Below are 23,112 nucleotides of genomic sequence, written 5' to 3' on the forward strand. Positions count from 1 at the left end.
GAAAGCGCTGGGCATCTTGTTGTTATGACATTCATTATCTGAATTAGGCCCAAATAACTATACCTATGGAGGAGCAACTGATATCAAGGAACTTTGAGTGTCTTTGAACTTCAGAGTTGACTTAACTAACGTTGGACCAGAGTTAGGCCTTGATCATGACTCTCAGTTCCATTACATTACACATAACGCCTAGAGTTTTCAAGAGCTAGGCCAGAGCTAGCTAACACGCTAGCTAGCCAACAAGCTTGTGTGTGCAGAGCTGCACCAGAATTTCTACCTTTTTGTAGTTAATAAATCGAATGTGAAATGTGATAACTATAGTATCCTTAACTAGCATTGAACAAGTTACTCCATTGTTCTCTAATAAAAAATATCTCTTCCTAATTTATGAATCACGCCTGTAATGTCAGTAGCTACAGTAGACTATACATACTTTGGAGGGAGGGGCATGTAGCCTATACACACACACAGGCAAAGATTTTCAGCTGGCAGGCAGGCAGACACTGGAATACGTTTCTGAGTGACAGTGAGTGCTTTGCATTGGCGCTTTGTTGCGTTTTTTTGTGGTTCTACTGCTTTTAAAATAATGTTTCTGTTCCCGGAACAGTATAGATCACTTTCTTCCTCAGTTCTAGTTCTGTTCTGGGAAAGGTTTTGTTATTTTCCGGTTTGCGGTTCTGTTCCCTGAACCGGTTACAACCCCTGGTCTGAAGGGATATGTCCATTCAATGAATTGTATTTTTATGATTGAAATGGCACCCATCCTGTATTCAAACGTATGCTGTGTCTTAATCAATGAATGGCACAACACAAACGCCTCAGATTATGTAAAATAGAGTCTAAACAGATGCTAAAATATTTTGTATTATTTTACGTTAAAGGTTAAAGGACGTATATATAAAAAAATATATATAATAGTTCAAGAAATGATAAAATACTTTGATTAACCCTGTTTGTAAGCTTTTAAGTGATGTCAAACTCAACCTGTTTTCCAGTGATGAAGACATGGATGTCTCATGGTAGGGTGGGTGGGGTGCTGTACGCAAAATGGGTCAACTTTGAGCACCTTTATTCCCTAAATGTTCTGGCATTCTGGTCTAAAAGTCACTTTCAGACCACTTCTGCCATAGGCAAATACATATGGAAAGTTTTGTTCAAATCTAAAGGGTGGAGGAAACTTTACAATAGAAAAATACTATGTTAAATGTTTAATTGGTTTGTCTTACAGTGTGGTCCAGAGCGTGCCTTCAGATTCAGTGTGAGGCTGATTAGGTTAGCATCAGGATACGGGGGACTAGGGGTGGCCCACTCTCTAGTAACGCTCCTTGAGCCTCCTCACAGTCCCAAAGTGTGCACATGTGAGAGAGCGAGAGAGAGCGAGAGAGAGAGAGCGAGAGCGAGAGAGAGAGAGACAGAGAGAGAGAGAGAAAGAGAGAGAGAGAGAGAGGGTGGGTGGGTAGGTAGGTGGGTAGGTGGGTGGGGAACTGACGGTACAGAAAACAGGATGCAGAGAAAGAATTTGGAGACAGTGCGATAGTATATGTACAGTAGAAGCATGCTTGTGTCCTGTGGGGCCATGCAGGTGTAGGTTACACACACAAACATGAACCAACATGCACGAACGAAAGAACTGCACGCACACAAACATGAACCAACATGCACGAACGAAAGAACTGCACGCACACAAACATGAACCAACATGCACGAACGAAAGAACTTCACGCACACAAACATGAACCAACATGCACGAACGAAAGAACTGCACGCACACAAACATGAGCCAACATGCATGAACGAAATAACTACACGAACGAAAGAACTGCACGCACACAAACATGCATGAATGAAGGAATGTGCACACACACACGCTTGTGTAAAGGAACATATGCACACACACACACACACACAAACTTGCGGGGTGACAGAGTGCACTGGCTGAGCTGAACCAATGGCAACCTGGGGGAAGCAGGAATGTGTATGGCCCTGGTCCAAGAGAGGCCAGCGGAATCCACAGCAGGCCACCGCCGTTGTCTTAGTGAACACTACTGACACACTCTAACCCAGTCTGTGTGTGTGTGTCTGTATGTGTGTGTGTGTGTGTGTGAGAGAGAGCGATCGAGAGATAAAGAAAGAGGGCTAGGGGGAGAGGGAGAGGAATTGTAACAGAATGTGCATGCTCCTTCAGTAGGCTTATGCACAATAGTCTGCGTGTCAGTGTTTGAGTGTGCGAGTTTCCCTTGACTGTGTGTCAGCGAGTGCAATTGTATAAGTCTGCATCTGCAAGTGAGTGTGTGTGTTTGTGTGCATGTGTGTGTTTGTGAGAGTCTGAGTAGACGATTGTGTGTGGGAGGCCCATGGTCTTTCTTAAGATTCGCCATGCAGCTAATAGCTATTAATAGTGGGGTAGTCCTCCGTGGCTGGCCAACACCCAACAGGCTGGGTCTCCTCTTACTGCCAGGATCCCACACCGCCTTGTCTCGAACACAAACACCCCATAGCCAGTACTAGGGCCAGGAGGGTTTTCCGATGGCCTTTACCTGGGTCATGTTCATTAGGGAATGCAATGTTGTATATGTTTTGCAATGGAACATGGACGTAGTCCCTCCATTTTTCTGTCCATTTTCTTACATTTGGTGCCAAATGAATAGGACCCTGGGCTCATGCTTGTGTGCAGCAATTTGGGGCATGACCATTGCTACACCCACATACACTGAGTGTAAAAAAAATTAGGAACACCTGCTCTTTCCATGGCATAGACTGACCAGGTGAAAGCTATGATCCCTTATTAAATCCACTTCAATCATTGTAGAAATTTGAAATAAGTATTTTTAAGCTTTGAAACAATTAAAACATGGGATTGTGTATTTGTGTCTTTCAAAGTGTGAATGGGCAAGACAAAATATTTAAGTGCCTTTGAACGGGGTATGATAGTAGGTGCCAGGCACATCGGTTTGAATGTGTCAAGAACTGCAACTCTGCTGTGGGAAGCATTGGAGTCAACATGGGCCAGCATCCCTGTGGAATGCATTTGACACCATGTTTTATTTATTTTTTATTTCACCTTTATTTAACCAGGTAGGCAAGTTGAGAACAAGTTCTCATTTACAATTGCGACCAGGCCAAGATAAATATGTAGAGTCCATGCCCGTGCCCTGACGAATTGAGGCGGTTCTGATGGGAAAATGGGGTGCAACTCAACATTAGGAAGGTGTTCCTAATGTTTTTCACACTCACTATACACACCCACACACACAAACACACTACCAATAGTCGTCAAAAGTAACAGTTGGACAATGGATTAACATACTCCAAAGATTTTTAATTGTATCAAATCCATCTAAATCACGGGTTACACATCTGTCACGCAGTCTTATGAACATTCTTGTGACTTCTCAGCCACATTGACTCCCAAAAGTTGAGTGATGACCGCAGTCATTCTTAATAGGGACTAATGATTGTTTTGTCTAAACTTTCTCTGTCTAGGCTACCTCTAATCATGTGCTGTCTAGACTGCCTCATTAATGAATAGATGATAAAGCAAACCTGACGAAACCCTACTGTATATGTTGATGTTGCTGGTCATTATTAGGGGTTCAAGCAGCGAAGCTGGCAAAACCCTACTGTATATGTTGATGTTGCTGGTCATTATTAGGGGTTCAAGCAGCGAAGCTGGCGAAACCCTACTGTATATGTTGATGTTGCTGGTCATTATTAGGGGTTCAAGCAGCGAACTAGGCGAAACCCTACTGTATATGTTGATGTTGCTGGTCATTATTAGGGGTTAAAGCAGTGAAGCTGGCGAAACCCTACTGTATATGTTGATGTTGCTGGTCATTATTAGGGGTTCAAGCAGCGAAGCTGGCGAAACCCTATGGTACACTACATGACCAAAAGTATGTGGACACATGCTTGTTTGAAACATCTCATTCCAAAAATCATGGGCATTAATATGGAGTTGGTCCCCCTTTGCTTCTGTAATAGCCTCCACTCAACTCTGGGAAGGTTTTCCATTAGATGTTGGAACATTGCTGCAGGGACATGCTTCCATTCAGCCACAAGAGCATTAATGAGGTCGGGCACTGATGTTGGGTGATTAGGCCTGGCTAGCAGTCAGTGTTCCAATTCATCCCAAAGATGTTTGATGGGGTTGAGGTCAGGGCTCTGTGCGGGCCAGTCAAGTTCCACACCAATCTCGACAAACAATTTCTGTATGGACCTCACTTTGTGCACGGGGGCATTGTCATGCTGAAACAGGAAACTGTTACCACAAATTTGGAAGCACAGAATCATCTATCAATCAATCAATCAAATTAATTTATAAAGCCCTTCTTACAACATCTGATGTCACAAAGTACTGTACAGAAACACAGCCTAAAACCCCAAACAGCAAGCAATGCAGGTGTAGAAGCTCGGTGGCTAGGAAAAACTTCCTAGAAAGGTCCGAACCTAGGAAGAAACCTAGAGAGGAAGTAGGCTATGAGGGGTGTCCAGTCCTCCTCTGGCTGTGCCGGGTGGAGATTATAACAGAACATAGCCAAGATGTTCAAATGTTCATAGATGACCAGCAGGGTCAAATAATAATAATCACAGTGGTTGTCGAGGGTGCAACCTCAGGAGTAAATTTCAGTTGGCTTTTCATAGCCAATCATTCAGAGTATCTCTCCCAGACCTGCTGTTTTCAACTCTCTAGAGATGGTAAAGGTAGCATGTCCGGTGAACAGGTCAGGGTTCCATAGCTGCAGGCGGAACAGTTGAAACTGGAGCAGCAGCATGACCAGGTGGACTGGTGAACGGACTGGCATGGTCCTAGGACTCAGGTCCACCGGGAGAGAGAAAGAGAGAGAGAAAAAAGAGAAAAAGAGAGAGAGAATCAGAGAGAGCATACTTAAATTCACAAAGGACACCAGATAAGACAGGAGAAATACTCCAGACGTAACAGACTGACCCTAGCCCCCCGACACAAACTTCTGCAGCATAAATATTGAAGGCTGAGACAGGAGGGGTCAGGAGACACTGTGGCCCTGTCCGACGATACCCCTGGACAGGGCCAAACAGGAAAGATATAACCCCACCCACTTTGCCAAAGCACAGCCCCCACACCACTAGAGGGATATCTTCAACCACCAACTTACCATTATTAGACAAGGCTGAGTATAGCCCACAAAGATCTCCCCCCCGGCACAACCCAAGGGGGGGCACCAAGCCGGACAGGGAGACCACGTCAGTGACTCAATCCACTCAAGTGACGCACCCCTCCTAGGGACAGCATGGAAGAGCATCAGTAGGCCAGTGACTCAGCCCCTGTAATAGGGTTAGAGGCAGAGAATCCCAGTGGAGAAAAGTGAACCAGCCAGGCAGAGACAGAAAGGGTGGTTCGTTGCTCCAGTGCCTTTCCGTTCACCTTCACACTCCTGGGCCAGACTATACTCAATCATAGGACCTACTGAAGAGATGAGTCTTCAATAAAGACATAAAGGTTGAGACCGAGTCTGCGTCTCTCACATGGATAGGCAGACTTTTCCATAAAAATGGAGCACTATAGGAGAAAGCCCTGCCTCCAGCGGGTTTGCTTAGAAATTCGAGGGACGGTTAGGAGACCTGCGTCTTGTGAACGTAGCGTACGTGTAGGTATGTACGGCAGGACCAAATCGGAAAGATAGGTAGGCGCAAGCCCATGTAATGCTTTGTAGGTTAGCAGTAAAACCTTGAAATCAGCCCTAGCCTTAACAAGAAGCCAGTGTAGAGGCTAGCACTGGAGTAATATGATCACATTTTTTGGTTCTAGTCAGGATTCTAGCAGCCGTATTTAGCAATAACTGAGGTTTATTTAGTGCTTTATCAGGGTAGCCGGAAAGTAGAGCATTGCAGCAGTCTAACCTAGAAGTGACAAAAGCATGGATTCCTTTTTCTGCATAATTCTTGGACAGAAAGCTTCAGATTTTTGCAATGTTACGTAGATGGAAAAAAGCTGCCCTTGAAACAGTCTTGACATGTTCGTCAAAAGAGAGATCAGGGTCCAGAGTAATGCCGAGGTCCTTCACAGTTTTATTTGAGACAACTGTACAACCACCAGATTAATTGTCAGATTCAACAGAAAATCGCTTTGTTTCTTGGTACCTAGAACTAGCATCTCTGTTTTGTCCGAGTTTAAAAGTAGAACATTTGCAGCCATCCACTTCCTTATATCTGAAACACAGGCTTCCAGGGAGGGCAATTTTGAGGCTTCACCACATTTCATTGAAATGTACAGCTGTGTGTCGTCCGCATAGCAGTGAAAGTTAACATTATGTTTCCGAATTACATCAACAAGAGGTAAAATATATAGTGAAAACAATAGTGGTCCTAAAACGGAGCCTTGAGGAACACCGAAATTTACCGTTGATTTGTCAGAGGACAAACCATCCACAGAGGTAAGATCTAAACCAGGCTAGAACTTGTCCGTGTAGACCAATTTTGGTTTCCAATCTCTCCAAAAGAATGTGGTGGTCAATGGTATCAAAAGCAGAACTAAGGTCTAGGAACACAAGGACAGATGCAGAGCCTCGGTCTGATGCCATTAAAAGGTAATTTACCACCTTCACAAGTGTAGTGTCAGTGCTATGATGAGGTCTAAAACCAGACGGAAGAATTTCGTATACATTGTTTGTCTTCAGGAAGGCAGTGACAGCTTTTTACATTATTTCGAGAGGAATTGGAGATTCGATATAGGCCGATAGTTTTTTTTATAGTTTCTGGGTCAAGGTTTGGCTTTTTCGAGAGAACCTTTTAGTGAGTTTTGTACACATCTGGTGGATAGAGAGACATTTATTATGGTCAACATAGGAGGGCCAAGCACAGGAAGCAGCTCTTTCAGTAGTTTAGTTGGAATAGGGGTCCAGTATGCAGCTTGAAGGTTTAGAGGCCATGATTATTTTCATCAATGTGTCAAGAGATATAGTGTTAAAAAACTTGAGTCTCTCCTTTGATCCAAGGTCCTGGCAGAGTTGTGCAGCCTCAGGACAACTGAGCTTTGGAGGACTACGCATATTACAAGAGGAGTCCATAATTTGCTTTCTAATGATCATGATCTTTTCCTCAAAGAAGTTCATGAATATATCACTGCTGAAGTGAAAGCCATCCTCTCTTGGGGAATGCTGCTTTTTAGTTAGCTTTGCGACAGTTTCAAATGTTTTTTGGGGATTGTTCTTATTTTCCTCAATTAAGTTGGAAAAATAGGATGATCGAGCAGCAGCGAGGGCTCTTCGATACTGCATGGCACTGTCTTTCCTAGCTAGTCAGAAGACTTCCAGTTTGGTGTAGCGCCATTTCCGTTCCAATTTTCTGTTTGCTTCAGAGCTCGGGTATGTTCTGTATACCAGGGAGCAAGTTTCTTATGACAAATGTTTTTAGGGGTGCAACTGCATCTAGGGTATTGTGCAAGGTTACATTTAGTTCCTCAGTTAGGTGGTTAACTGATTTTTGTACTCTGACATCCTTGGGTAGGTGCAGGGAGTCTGGAAAGGCATTTAGGAATCTTTGGGTTGTCTGAGAATTTATAGCACGGCTTTTGTGTAAATAGGGGCGCTACTTTGTCACAATATGTTTAACACAATTATATGGGAAAGCCATCCATTCCTGGTGCTTCTCTCCATGCAAATGTTTTAAAAGCATTTCATATTTATTTTCGTGGGATCTCTATTTTAGTGATAATTTTTTGCCTGCGGATAATTTCTTCAGGGTTGTTGGGTCTAAGAAGGCTATATGATCCGTCCAACTGTTTAAATCTGATTTATATACATTTTCATAGCTTTTAAAATAGTCATTAATCACATTGTTGTTTCTAATTACTGCATTTGTATCTTTATCTTTTAAAATTATAATTGACTTGGCATGTGTTCGTTTTGTGAGAGCTGTGAGATATTTACCTGGTTTGTTTGCCATTAAGTAGTATGCTTTATTTGAGTTTAACCTGTAGTTTTGTTTTGTTGTCTCTCTTCAGAAGTAAAATATCATTATTTTGACCCATTTTTCTCCCCGTGATATCAAATTGGTAGTTACAGTCTAGTCCTTCGCTGCAACTCCACTACGGACTCGGGACAGGCAAAGATCGAGAGCCATGCGTCCTCCGAAACACGACCTTGTCAAGCCGCACTGCTTCTTGACACACTGCTTGCTTAAACCAAAAGCCAAGCTGCATCAATGTGTCGGAGGAAACACCAGCCTGCTGGCAACCCGAAGTCAGCTTGCAGGCGCCGAGCCCGCAACAAGGAGTCGCTAGAGCCCGATGGGACAAGGAAATCCCGGCCGGGAAAACCCTCCTAACCCGGGTGATGCTGGACCAATTCTGCGCCGCCTCATCGGTCTCCCGGTCACGGTCGGCTGTGACACAGCCTGGTGTTTCTAATATTTAGAATTTTGTGAAAAACACTTAAAACATTACTTCTTTGGCAGAGAACAACCGATCTTCACAAACCTTGATACGTGGCATCAATGGGCTAATGTCTCCCACTGCAACATTTTCAAGGCTAGTATGTTAAACAACATACTGGCCAAAAAACATTCACGTGGGAGTGGTCTGGCACACAAATGCCTATAGATCAGACAAGGATAATCGTATTTTAACAAAAATTGCTACACATGTTCCAAACCCTGTCAAGTCTCAACATATGCAAGCACATTTAGATTGACGACACGGAGGTAGTATACCCGGGCAGATGTTTATATCTCTTGATCTGTTCGACTGAGAGTGATGAAATGTGGCACACACTCAGCGAGGTGTCTAGCTAACCTGTAGAATATGTTTGAGTTTGGCCGCATGGTGGCGCTGTTGGACAGGACAAAACTTTCATGCAAGTTCATTAGCTCATAGAGGCCATGTTGTTTTAGCTAGACTCTTGGAAAATGCTATATACAGTTGAAGTCGGAAGTTTACATACCCTTAGGTTGGCGTCATTAAAACTACTTTTTCAACCACTCCACACATTTCTTGTTGACAAACTATAGTTTGGCAAGTTGGTTAGGACATCTACTTTGTGCATGACACAAGTAATTTTTCCAACATTGTTTACAGACAGATTATTTCACGTATAATTCACTGTATCACAATTCCAGTGGGTCAGAAGTGTACATACACTAAGTTGACTGTGCCTTTAAACAGCTTGGAAAATTCCAGAAAATGATGTCATGGCTTTAGAAGCAACTGATAGGCTAATTGACATAATTTGAGTCAATTGGAGGTGTACCTGTGGATGTATTTCAAGGCCTACCTTCAAACTCAGTGCCTCTTTGCTTGACATCATGGGAAAATCAAAAGAAATCAGCCAAGACCTCAGAAAAAAATTGTGGACCTCCACAAGTCTGGTTCATCCTTGGGAGCAATTTCAAAATGCCTGAAGGTACCATGTTCATCTGTACAAACAATAGTAAGCAAGTATAAACACCATGGGACCACGCAGCTGTCATACCGCTCAGGAAGGAGACGCGTTCTGTCTCCTAGAGATTAACGTACTTTGGTGTGAAAAGTGCAAATCAATCCCAGAACAACAGCAAAGGACCTTGTGAAGATGCTGGAGGAAACAGGTACAAAAGTATCCATATCCACAGTAAAACGAGTTCTATATCGACATAACCTGAAAGGCTGCTCAGCAAGGAAGAAGCCACTGCACCAAAACTGCCATAAAAAAGCCAGACTACGGTTTGCAACTGCACACGGGGAAAAAGAACGTACTTTTTGGAGAAATGTCCTCTGGTCTGATGAAACAAAAAAAGAACTGTTTGGCCATAATGAACATTAAGTTATGTTTGGAGGAAAAAGGGAGAGGCTTGCAAGCCGAAGAACACCATCCCAACCATGAAGCACGGGGTGGCAGCATCATGTTGTGGGGTGCTCTGCTGCAGGAGGGACTGGTGCACTTCACAAAATAGATGGCGTCATGTTATGTGGATATATTGAAACAACATCTCAAGACATCAGGCAGGCAGTTAACTTATTTGGGCTAGGGGGCAGTATTCGGAAGTTTGGATGAATGAGATGCCCAAAGTAAACTGCCTGTTACTCAGGTCCAGAAGCTAGGATATGCATATACACTCTAATGTTTCCCAAACTGTTAAAATAATGTCTGTGAGTATAACAGAACTGATATGGCAGGCGAAAACCCGAGGACAATCCATCCAGAATTTTTTCCTCCCAGCTCACCATTGATTACAATGGCTGGGAATGGGAATATAAAAGGAAGACCTCCCAAATTGCAGTTCCTAGGGTTTCCACTAGATGTCAACAGTCTTTAGAAAGAGTTTCAGGCTTGTTTTTTGAAAAATGAGCTAGAATTTGTAGTTTTGGTAAGTGGCTCCCATTTTGGCTGTAGTGTTTGTTGCGCATTCCGGTGAGGGCATGCACTTTGTTATTTATGTCGGGTAATGGTCTCCGGTATTCTTTGTCTTAAATTTTATAATTTATTTACATATTATGGTACCTGAGGATTGATTAGGAACGTTGTTTGATATGTTTGGAATAAGTTTATTGGTAACTTACGGGATTCATTTGTATGCATTTTGAACGAGGGAAACCGGTGGAGTACTGAGTCAAGCGCGCTATTGAAACATACTTTTTTGGTATATAAAGACGTACTTTATCGAACAAAAGGACCATTTGTTATGTAGCTGGGACCCTTGTGATTGCAACCAGATGAAGATCTTCATAGGTAAGTGATTTATTTTATCGCTATGTCTGACTTTCTCTGCTTGGTTGGAAAATGTATGTAATGCTCGTGTGCGGGGCGCTGTCCTCAGATAATCACATGGTGTGCTTTCGCCGTAAAGCATTTTTGAAATCTGACAAAGCGTATTAACAAGAAGTTAAGCTTTTAAATGATGTATGGCACTTGTATTTTCATGAACGTTTAATATTACGATTTCTGTTATTTGAATTTGGCTTTCTGCAATTTCCCTGGATGTTGTCGAGATGTGACGCTAGCGTCCCAAGAAGTCAAAGCTTGGTCGCAAATGGGTCTTCCAAATTGACAATAACCCCAAGCATATTTCCAAAGTTCTGGCAAAATGGCTTAAGGACAACCAAGTCAAGGTATTGGAGTGGCCATCACAAAACCCTGACCTCAATCACATAGAACATTTGTGGGCAGAACTGAAAAAGCGTGTGTGAGCAAGGTGGCCTACAAACCTGACTCTATTACACCAGCTCTGTCAGGAGGAATGGGCCAACATTCACCCAACTTATTGTGGGAAGCTTGTGGAAGGCTACCCAAAATGTTTGACCCAAGCTAAACAATTTAAAGGCAATGCTACCAAATACTAATTGAGTGTATGTAAACTTCTGACCCACTGGGAATGTGATGAAATAAATAAAGCTGAAATAAATAATTCTCTCTACTATTATTCTGACATTTCACATTCTTAAAACTTGTTAAAGATATTGGTTCCCATTTGGGAATCAACCCTCCCACGTTCAGCTGAAACGGTGGCGCATGGAACGCAAAAATATTCCTCAGAAATATTTAACCTCCACACATTAACAAGTCCAATAGCTCAAATGAAAGATAAACACCTTGTTCATCTAGCCAGCAAGTCAGATTTCTAAAATGTTTTACGGCGAAAACATAGCACATATATATGTCAAACCACCACCAGACACAGTTCATTTGAATAGCCAAAACATGCAATCAACAAACGCAGGATTAAAAAATAAATTGTTCACTAACCTTTTGAAAATCTTCATCAGATGACAGTAATAGGACATGTTACACAGTACATTTTTTTTTTTCAATAATATGCCATTTATATCCATAAATGTCCATTTACATTGAGTTCACGTTCAGAAATTACTCAAAAATGTCCGCAGGAAATCTAGGTAGCGCGGCAAGATAACGTAAATAGACATCATAAACTTTGACTAAATATACATGTTCTACATATAGTTAGAAAGATACACTGCTTCTTTATGCAACCGCTTTGTTAGATTTATTTTTAACGTTACAGAAATCGCACACTATTCAATATGCTGAGACGGCGCTCAGATACAAGCTACATTTCTCCGTAATGTTGGAGTCAACAGAAACACAGATTTCAGCATAAATATTCCCTTACCTTCGATGGTCTTCGTTCAGAATGTTCTGGAAGGCTTCATACTTACCCAATACATCGTTTGGTTTCAAGTCTTGCGTCTTTGTCTTAGCTACTGCTAATAACATCAGCTGAAATGCACCCAAAATGTCCTCTGGTCCGGAAAAGTTGTGCATTAAAACTTCAAAATTACATATTATATGTCGACTAAACAGGTCAAACTAAGTGCAGAAGCAAGCTTTATGATGTTTTAAACACACAAAACAAACTTCAATTCAATCGGTCATCGTCTGTCCTTCTCTTGAGTGCTGGAACAAAGGAATGGCTGGGACCAATTCGCGCCACAACGCACAACATATTTTCTCATGGCACGCACTAATTTCACTCCCATAGGGCCAATTCTCGCGGGATTTGAACGATTTAAAGCTCTACTGAATGAGGACATCTAGTGGAAGACATATAAAGTCTCCCCAGAATCATAACTGGTTGGGAAGGGTGGGGGCGATGGCGTCAAAGTTGCTCCAACTTTCATGACCACAAAAACTAGTTTGGAAGAATGCCTGCCCTGTGAGTTCTGCTATACTTACAGACATAATTCCAACGGTTTTAGAAGCTTTAGAGTATATACATATATTAGCAATTTTTGACAGATTTTGTTTTCAGTTTACTAGGGGTACCCAATCTCTCCAAAGGGGGCATATGTCTGCCATATCCTTAACATAAAGTGTTGATCCTAACTGACCTAAGTCAGGGAATTTTTACTATGATTAAATGTCAGGAATTGTGAAAAACTGAGTTTACCATAATTTCTGGACTATTAAGTGCACCTGAATATAAGCCGCACCCACTGAATTTAAAAAAATATATGTATTTTGTACATAAATAAGCCGCACATGTCTATAAGCCGCAGTTGCCTACCGGTACATTGAAACAAATGAACTTTACACAGCCTTTAAACAAAACACGGCTTGTAACAAAAATAAATAGGCTTTAACGAAACATGGCTTGTTACAAAAATTAATAGGCCTTTAAACGAAACACGGCTTGTAAACAAAAATAAATAGGCTTTTAAACGAAACATGGCTTGTTACAAAAATTAATAGGACTTTAAACGAAACACGGCTTGTAACAAAAATAAATAGGCTTTTAAACGAAACACGGCTTGTTACAAAAATAAATAGGCTTTAACGAAACACGGCTTGTAACAAAAATAAATAGGCTTTTAAACGAAACACAGCTTGTAACAAAAATAAATAGGCTTTTAAACGAAACACAGTTTGTAACAAAAATAAATAGGCTTTAACGAAACACGGCTTGTAACAAAAATAAATAGGCTTTTCAACTAAACACGGCTTGTAACAAAAATAAATAGGCTTTAACAAAAAAAAAAAAATAGCAGTAAACAGTAGCCTACCAAGAAAGTCATTGGTCACTATCTTCCTCCTCCTGTGCACTGAAACCACTGAAGTCATCTCCTTCGGTGTCGGAGTTGAATAGCCTCAGAATTGCTTCATCCGATGTTGGATCGTTTTCATTGTCGCTCTCGTCACTTTCATCCGGAGGCAAATTCCCCGCTGAGCTCATGCTGCCCTCTTCAACACGCAGCAGTCCAGCCTTTCGAAACCCGTTGATGATAGTGGATTTTTTGACAATGCTCCACGCTGTCAGGTCCCACTGGCAGACTTGACCATATTTCTCCCCATTTGTCATCCAAGCCTCCCACTGAACACGGAGCGCCACCTTAAATGCACGATTTACACTGATGTCGAGTGGCTGCAAATACTTTGTTGTGCCCCCCGGAATCACAGCTGGAATTGAGTTTGTCCTCTTCATGGCTTCTTTCACAGAATCTGTTATGTGGGCCCTCATGCTGTCCAACACGAGCAATGCCTTGTTCTTGTGAAAGAATCCTCCCGCTCGCTTGCCGTAACACTCCGTATGCCATTCATGCATTAGGCCTTCCGTCATCCATCTTTTCTTGCTGACTTTCACAACAGTTCCTCCCGGGAATCTTTCTTTTGGCATCGTCATGCGTTTAAAAATCAACATCGGTGGAAGCTTTTCTCCCAATGCCGTGCAGCTCAGAACACAGGTGAAGTGCGTTTTTTCATGCCCAGTTGTTTTCAGCGTGACGGATGATTCGCCTTTCCTGTTGACAGTCCCAGTGAGAGGCAGGTCAAACGTCAGAGGAACCTCATCCATATTTATGATGTCGTGCTGGCCGATGGAATGCTCTGCTATCTTTGCATCGGTGAATTTGCGGAAGTTTTAAACTTTTTCCTCATAGTCGGGAGGGAGCTGCTGACACAGACTCGTACGTACCCTGATGGACAGGCCTTTACGTCTCATACATCTTAGACACCACGATGGTCCACCTCTAAAATTCTCAAACTTCATTGCGGTGGCGATTGTTTTGGCTTTCAATTGGATCTGCACAGTTGAAACACCTCGATAAAGTCCTTCTTTATATCCAAAAAAGTCATTGATTTCAGTAATCCACTCGTTCAACATGCATACAAACTAATCCAAAACGTTACCAGTACAGTTCGTCCAAACAAGTCAAACGATGTTTCTAATTTATCCTCAGGTACTCTAATATATAAATAAACTATAATATTTAAGACGGAGAATAGTATGTTCAATAGGGAAGATAAATAACAAAGCGCGTGCACCTCATTCACACGCCAACAAGACTACATTTCTAATGAGGGACACCTTGGAAAAACTACAGCTACTTGTTCGTTTTTCAAGAAACAAGCCTGAAACCCTTTATAAAGACTGGTGGAAGCCATAGGAACTGCAAACTGGGTCCTTTTTTTGTATATCCCATAGGCTAGCATTGAAAAGGCCTGTGAACCTCCAAAAGAATAATTCCGGATGGATCTTCCTCAGGTTTTTGCCTGCCATATCAGTTATGTTATACTCACATACATTATTTTAACAGGTTTAGAAACGTCAGAGTGTTTTCTATCCAATGCTACCAATTATATGCATATCCTAGCTTCTAGGCCTGAGTAAAAGCCAGTTTACATTGGGCACATCAGTCATCCGAAAATTCAGGATGCTGCCCCTAGCCCGAAGAGGTTTTAAACCTCTGCAACGCTGCTTTCAGCTTTAATTAACTGCTATTGTTGTCACGTTTTCTTGCATAATTCAACAAGTGTGTCATGCGAAGGATACCCAACCGATTTAAAATCAACACACCTTGCTCTAGATTACACCTATCGATACAAACTTTACATTTTTTGCAAAATCATTTTTGTAAGAGGCCTTCATTTAAGCGCATCTAATTTGTAAACATTTCTACTGTATTAAATTATAACTTCTTTATATATATAAAAAAAAGAACACTCACCAAAATAAAGTTCTATGTTTTGGTGATGTAAGTGTCGAGACGGTGCGTTAAATTCCTGACCAAGAGTCGGCTTGGTTATAGATGCAACGTAAAACCAATGTTTTCCATTGAGCCCATTCCAGCCATTACCAGGGTGTTTGACACGTCATTACAAGCCTCGTCAAAGTCGTAACTTAATAGGACAAAAACAAACGGCTCCAAAAGCAATTATAGTTTTATTACAAAGGCATAAGAACAGTTTAATGGTAAGTGTCACTGAGAATGCTAACAGTAACATATGACTAGTAAGTGTCGAAAGGAAACTAAATATCTCAAACCTGCCTTCTTGAATCAAATGCAGCCAAGGTAGGTTGAAAATCATGTTAGTTTGTATTCTGAGCAAGATGGTATTGTGTGTGTTTGAAACAAGAACACTTACACTCAGATGAACAAAGAGGTTTGAAGTTGTGTTTACTAAGCATCCAACTTGCTGTTTGCAAGGTTGCTTTCAATTACTCTGCAGTATTTTCAGGTATCACAAAATGAATTGCGGTTTTCAACCTTTCCAGTGGCATGTCGAAAGAGTCATACAGTAGCTGAGCGTCACAACTTATCTGTACAAAATATAATTGGTTAATTTATTTGACTTGATTATGTACACCTGGGACAATGGACATTCAGAATGGACATTTACAAAATGTTCAGATATAATGTATTGTGTAGATTAGACAAAGTATCATTCCAAAATGCTATAAATAGATTTTGAGAAATGTTGGTAAATGAGCTTTTATTGTTTAAAGAACTTATGAAAGAGATGTGTTTTTTTACCATCTAATCATGAAACGGGGTTGTACAAAGACATGTATTAATTTGAAATATATCACTTGATGGTTTCATTTCAGAGAAACAAATAATCATGTGTAGTTGCAAAACGCAACAACAGTTTAACTCAAAAAGCCTCTCTCAGTATCCTCCTCCCTCTCTTTCTCAAACACTATCCTCATTCCTCTGGCTTCCTCTTCCACTATACTCCATCTCTCTTTCTCTCTACTCCATCCTCCTATCTCATTCACACTGTTCTCTCTCTCTCACTCAGTATCAGGACTACCACGTCTTATGTGAAGGGGAGGGAAGAGAACATCAAACCCTCTACATGGCCCCCCCCCCCCCCCCCCCCCCTAGCCTCCTGACAGGCAGGGAGAACACTATGTGAACAAACAGGGAAAGTAGTATTGCTGCAGACACTGCTGCACTGCTGCGGGAAATGCATTGTGCTCCCAGTGTTTTATTGGGTATGGGGAGGGAGGGGAGGAGGGAGGGAGACATAGTTGCTTGGCAAACACCAGAGCTAGATTTCCCAACTTTCATGTGGGGTCTCTTCAGGAGGTGAGGAGAGCAGAGGGGAATTTGGGCTTGCTCTCTCTTTCCCTCTCCAGCTGCTTCTCTGGACGACCAGGGAGGGATGAGGTGGAAGAAAAAGCGTGACAGAGAGAGAAAGAGATGGAGAAAGTTTTGTGAGGGCTTGTTTAGTTCTAAATCAAATAGTTTTATAGCTACGCAGGGGGTGTGTGGTTCCAGGCACAACACAATGGCCAACAGGATCAATATTGACATTCTCCCTGGCGATAGTCCGGTTGGCTCGGTGTGGTCAGAGGACTGAGGTATGAAGGACTGGAACCCACATGGACACGCTGCCATTTTGTGGTCACGGCTGGAGGACAGTTTCAGTAAGGTCCTGGGTTTATCCCACAATGGCAGTTCTTAGACAGCCTTGGGAGAGTATACCCCGGCTCTGTCCCAAACGGTATCCACCTCCTTATATAGTGCACTCATCTTGACCAGAGCCTTATGGGTGCACTACATGGAAAATAGGGTGCCGTTTGGGACGCAACCCTGACCCTCCCTTAAGGACCCTATTAAGGCCCTATTACCGTAAGTCGGCTTTCATCCTTCTGGTCCGTTGCCAGCTCGTAGCACAGCTCATTACTTTATCACAATAACTGGACCACTTTGGCACCACCGTGCTGTATGGGGCTGTGTGTGTGTGGAGCGTGGTACTGGAAGTGCCCAGTCCAAGGAAAAACACAGCAGTGGTAGACTAAAGAGAGTAAAGAGTAAATGTAACAGTAAGCAGAGGGTTGACAAGTTACTTTTTATTAGCTTTTCCTTGTACAGTAGTTCACAGTAAAACACTCACACAGACATATTGCGGTGAACTGAAAACACATTCCCACACAGTAGCCTTCTCCGTCAGGGAGAGGTGGACAACCCTCCTGTTTGAAAACTACTGGGGGTGCAGGGTTTTGTTCTAGCTCTGCTCTGACACAACTGATTTGACAGTTAATCAGCAGGATTCAGCTACTCTCATCAAAAGAGTGGCTTGTTGAATCGGGTGTGTTAGAGCAGGTTCAGAGCAAAATCCTGGATACCCATCAGTTCTCCAGGCCGAGGGTCGGTCAACACTGGTATAAGTGGTGTTACCTGACAATAGAGAACGTCTCAAATGTTGAAAAACTGTATTTTAATTATTTTCTGTTTTATTTCACCAATTAATATTATGTCTGAACAGCTATTGGTCACATGTTCCATTCTTACAATGACAGTAGCTAGGTTTCCATCCAATTGGCGACAGATTTTCATACGAATATTCTAAAATCTGCATAAAGAAAATATGCAAATTTACCCATCTGTGGTGTTTCCACCAAACGCACTTGTTGCAGATAAAAATCTGTACATGATGACACACAATATTAACACTCTCTCACAAACAAACCCACACACCAGCAGTGCATATCTCCTAACACACAAACTCTCTCTCTAGAGCCCGAACCACTCTGTGACCCCTCCCCTGCGAAGGTCCGGTTTCTGCCTCTGTTTCTCATCCTCCATGAACTTCTCCTGCATCTCCTCCACCGAGCCCTCGGCTGACTTCACATCCTTCTCTGTGAAGATGTCAGGGAACTCAAATGTCTGCTGCTGCGCCTGGAGACACAGAGGGAGAGAGTTAGAGACAGATTCACCTAGGGTGAATCTGAAATGGCAACTCGCCACCAACCCCTTTTCCCCTAAGCCCTTGGTCTCCACTCACTTAGCCGACAAGACACAAATGTTTGCGTGCTATAGACTGTAGACAGACTTTATCCAACTCCTTTCTCTATCACAAAAGCTATCGCTTATCTCTCCCTCACAGAAAGTCTCTCTCTCTCCCAGACACAGACAGTCTCTCTCTCCCAGACACAGACAGTCTCTCTCTCCCAGACACAGACAGTCTCTCTCTCTCCCAGACACAGACAGTCTCTCTCTCTCCCAGACACAGAGAGTCTCTCTCTCTCCCAGACACAGAGAGTCTCTCTCTCTCTCTCTCTCTCTCTCTCCCAGACACAGACAGTCTCTCTCTCTCCCAGACACAGACAGTCTCTCTCTCTCCCAGACACAGACAGTCTCTCTCTCCCAGACACATACAGTCTCTCTCTCCCAGACACAGACAGTCTCTCTCTCTCCCAGACACAGACAGTCTCTCTCTCTCCCAGACACAGAGAGTCTCTCTCTCTCCCAGACAGTCTCTCTCTCACACACAGACAGTCTCTCTCTCTCTCTCTCTCTCTCTCTCTCTCTCTCTCCCAGACACAGACAGTCTCTCTCTCTCCCAGACACAGACAGTCTCTCTCTCTCCCAGACACAGACAGTCTCTCTCTCTCCCAGACACAGACAGCCTCTCTCTCTCCCAGACACAGACAGTCTATCTCACTCCAAGACACAGACAGTCTCTCTCTCTCCCAGACAGACAGTCTCTCTCTCTCCCAGACACAGACACTCTCCCTCCCAGACACAGACAGTCTCTCTCTCTCCCAGACACAGACAGTCTCTCTCACTCCAAGACACAGACAGTCTCTCTCTCTCCCAGACAGTCTCTCTCTCTCCCAGACACAGACAGTCTCTCTCTCTCCCAGACACAGACAGTCTCTCTCTCTCACAGACACAGACAGTCACTCTCTCTCTCAGACATCTCTCTCTCTCCCAGACACAGTCTCTCTCTCCCAGACAGTCTCACTCTCCCAGACACAGACAGTCTCTCTCTCTCCCAGACACAGACAGTCTCTCTCTCTCCCAGACACAGACAGTCTCTCTCTCTCCCAGACACAGACATCTCTCTCTCTCCCAGACACAGTCTCTCTCTCCCAGACAGTCTCACTCTCTCCCAGACACAGACAGTCTCTCTCTCTCCCAGACACAGACAGTCTCTCTCTCTCCCAGACAGAGACAGTCTCTCTCTCTCCCAGACACAGACAGTCTCTCTCTCTCCCAGACACAGACAGTCTCTCTCTCTCCCAGACACAGACAGTCTCTCTCTCCCAGACACAGACATCTCTCTCTCTCCCAGACACAGTCTCTCTCTCCCAGACAGTCTCACTCTCTCCCAGACACAGACAGTCTCTCTCTCTCCCAGACACAGACAGTCTCTCTCTCTCCCAGACACAGACAGTCTCTCTCTCTCCCAGACACAGACAGTCTCTCTCTCTCCCAGACACAGACAGTCTCTCTCTCTCCCAGACACAGACAGTCTCTCTCTCTCCCAGACACAGACAGTCTCTCTCTCTCCCAGACACAGACAGTCTCTCTCTCTCCCAGACACAGACAGTCTCTCTCTCTCCCAGACACAGACAGTCTCTCTCTCTCACAGACACAGACAGTCACTCTCTCTCTCAGACATCTCTCTCTCTCCCAGACACAGTCTCTCTCTCCCAGACAGTCTCACTCTCTCCCAGACACAGACAGTCTCTCTCTCTCCCAGACACAGACAGTCTCTCTCTCTCCCAGACACAGACATCTCTCTCTCTCCCAGACACAGTCTCTCTCTCCCAGACAGTCTCTCTCTCTCCCAGACACAGACAGTCTCTCTCTCTCCCAGACACAGACAGTCTCTCTCTCTCACAGACACAGACAGTCACTCTCTCTCTCAGACATCTCTCTCTCTCCCAGACACAGTCTCTCTCTCCCAGACAGTCTCACTCTCTCCCAGACACAGACAGTCTCTCTCTCTCCCAGACACAGACAGTCTCTCTCTCTCCCAGACACAGACAGTCTCTCTCTCTCCCAGACACAGACAGCCTCTCTCTCTCCCAGACACAGACAGTCTATCTCACTCCAAGACACAGACAGTCTCTCTCTCTCCCAGACAGACAGTCTCTCTCTCTCCCAGACACAGACACTCTCCCTCCCAGACACAGACAGTCTCTCTCTCTCCCAGACACAGACACAGACAGTCTCTCTCACTCCAAGACACAGACAGTCTCTCTCTCTCCCAGACAGTCTCTCTCTCTCCCAGACACAGACAGTCTCTCTCTCTCCCAGACACAGACAGTCTCTCTCTCTCACAGACACAGACAGTCACTCTCTCTCTCAGACATCTCTCTCTCTCCCAGACACAGTCTCTCTCTCCCAGACAGTCTCACTCTCCCAGACACAGACAGTCTCTCTCTCTCCCAGACACAGACAGTCTCTCTCTCTCCCAGACACAGACAGTCTCTCTCTCTCCCAGACACAGACATCTCTCTCTCTCCCAGACACAGTCTCTCTCTCCCAGACAGTCTCACTCTCTCCCAGACACAGACAGTCTCTCTCTCTCCCAGACACAGACAGTCTCTCTCTCTCCCAGACACAGACAGTCTCTCTCTCTCCCAGACACAGACAGTCTCTCTCTCTCCCAGACACAGACAGTCTCTCTCTCTCCCAGACACAGACAGTCTCTCTCTCTCCCAGACACAGACAGTCTCTCTCTCTCCCAGACACAGACAGTCTCTCTCTCTCCCAGACACAGACAGTCTCTCTCTCTCACAGACACAGACAGTCACTCTCTCTCTCAGACATCTCTCTCTCTCCCAGACACAGTCTCTCTCTCCCAGACAGTCTCACTCTCTCCCAGACACAGACAGTCTCTCTCTCTCCCAGACACAGACAGTCTCTCTCTCTCCCAGACACAGACAGTCTCTCTCTCTCCCAGACACAGACAGTCTCTCTCTCTCCCAGACACAGACAGTCTCTCTCTCTCCCAGACACAGACAGTCTCTCTCTCTCCCAGACACAGACAGTCTCTCTCTCTCCCAGACACAGACAGTCTCTCTCTCTCCCAGACACAGACAGTCTCTCTCTCTCCCAGACACAGACAGTCTCTCTCTCTCACAGACACAGACAGTCACTCTCTCTCTCAGACATCTCTCTCTCTCCCAGACACAGTCTCTCTCTCCCAGACAGTCTCACTCTCTCCCAGACACAGACAGTCTCTCTCTCTCCCAGACACAGACAGTCTCTCTCTCTCCCAGACACAGACATCTCTCTCTCTCCCAGACACAGTCTCTCTCTCCCAGACAGTCTCTCTCTCTCCCAGACACAGACAGTCTCTCTCTCTCCCAGACACAGACAGTCTCTCTCTCTCACAGACACAGACAGTCACTCTCTCTCTCAGACATCTCTCTCTCTCCCAGACACAGTCTCTCTCTCCCAGACAGTCTCACTCTCTCCCAGACACAGACAGTCTCTCTCTCTCCCAGACACAGACAGTCTCTCTCTCTCCCAGACACAGACAGTCTCTCTCTCTCCCAGACACAGACAGTCTCTCTCCCAGACACAGACAGTCTCTCTCTCTCACAGACACAGACAGTCACTCTCTCTCTCAGACATCTCTCTCTCTCCCAGATAGTTTCTCTCTCCCAGACAGTTTCGCTCTCCCAGACAGTTTCTCTCTCACTCTCTCTCTGACAGTCTGTCTCTCAGACAGTCTCTCTCAGACAGTCTCTCTCTCATCTCTCTCTCACAGACAGTCTCTCTCTCTCACAGACATCTCTCTCTCTCTCACAGACAGTCTCTCTCTCACAGACAGTCTCTCTCACAGACAGTCAATTCAATTCTCTTTATTGGCATGACGCAAAAATGTACATATTGCCAAAGCTTACTTTGGATATTTACAATAAGATTCAAAATTGTCAACGGGACAACAGTAACAACAATAACCAAGGGTCAAAATAACCATACATTGAACAGTAACAATAAGCATACAGTAGGTGAAGGTTGATTGGTCTGTCAGACACTGTCCCTTACAGTGCCTTGCGAAAGTATTCGGCCCCCTTGAACTTTGCGACCTTTTGCCACATTTCAGGCTTCAAACATAAAGATATAAAACTGTATTTTTTTGTGAAGAATCAACAACAAGTGGGACACAATCATGAAGTGGAACGACATTTATTGGATATTTCAAACTTTTTTAACAAATCAAAAACTGAAAAATTGGGAGTGCAAAATTATTCAGCCCCTTTACTTTCAGTGCAGCAAACTCTCTCCAGAAGTTCAGTGAGGATCTCTGAATGATCCAATGTTGACCTAAATGACTAATGATGATAAATACAATCCACCTGTGTGTAATCAAGTCTCCGTATAAATGCACCTGCACTGTGATAGTCTCAGAGGTCCGTTAAAAGCGCAGAGAGCATCATGAAGAACAAGGAACACACCAGGCAGGTCCGAGATACTGTTGTGAAGAAGTTTAAAGCCGGATTTGGATACAAAAAGATTTCCCAAGCTTTAAACATTCCAAGGAGCACTGTGCAAGCGATAATATTGAAATGGAAGGAGTATCAGACCACTGCAAATCTACCAAAACCTGGCCGTCCCTCTAAACTTTCAGCTCATACAAGGAGAAGACTGATCAGAGATGCAGCCAAGAGGCCCAT

General features: G+C 43.9%; 1 protein-coding gene across 1 annotated transcript in view; it reads right to left on the reverse strand.

The window, feature by feature from the left end:
• Positions 1-17,524: 17,524 nt before the first annotated feature.
• Positions 17,525-23,112, reverse strand: part of mrpl23 (mitochondrial ribosomal protein L23) — a 133,646-nt gene continuing 128,058 nt past the window's right edge. The window contains exon 5 of the mRNA XM_021564139.2: positions 17,525-18,370. Within this exon, the coding sequence (XP_021419814.1) occupies positions 18,206-18,370 (165 nt within the window). The 3' untranslated portion in view covers positions 17,525-18,205. The remainder of the gene's footprint in view (positions 18,371-23,112) is intronic.

The sequence above is a fragment of the Oncorhynchus mykiss genome, chromosome 2, assembly GCF_013265735.2.
Source record: "Oncorhynchus mykiss isolate Arlee chromosome 2, USDA_OmykA_1.1, whole genome shotgun sequence".
In the NCBI taxonomy this organism is placed as follows: Eukaryota; Metazoa; Chordata; class Actinopteri; order Salmoniformes; family Salmonidae; genus Oncorhynchus; species Oncorhynchus mykiss.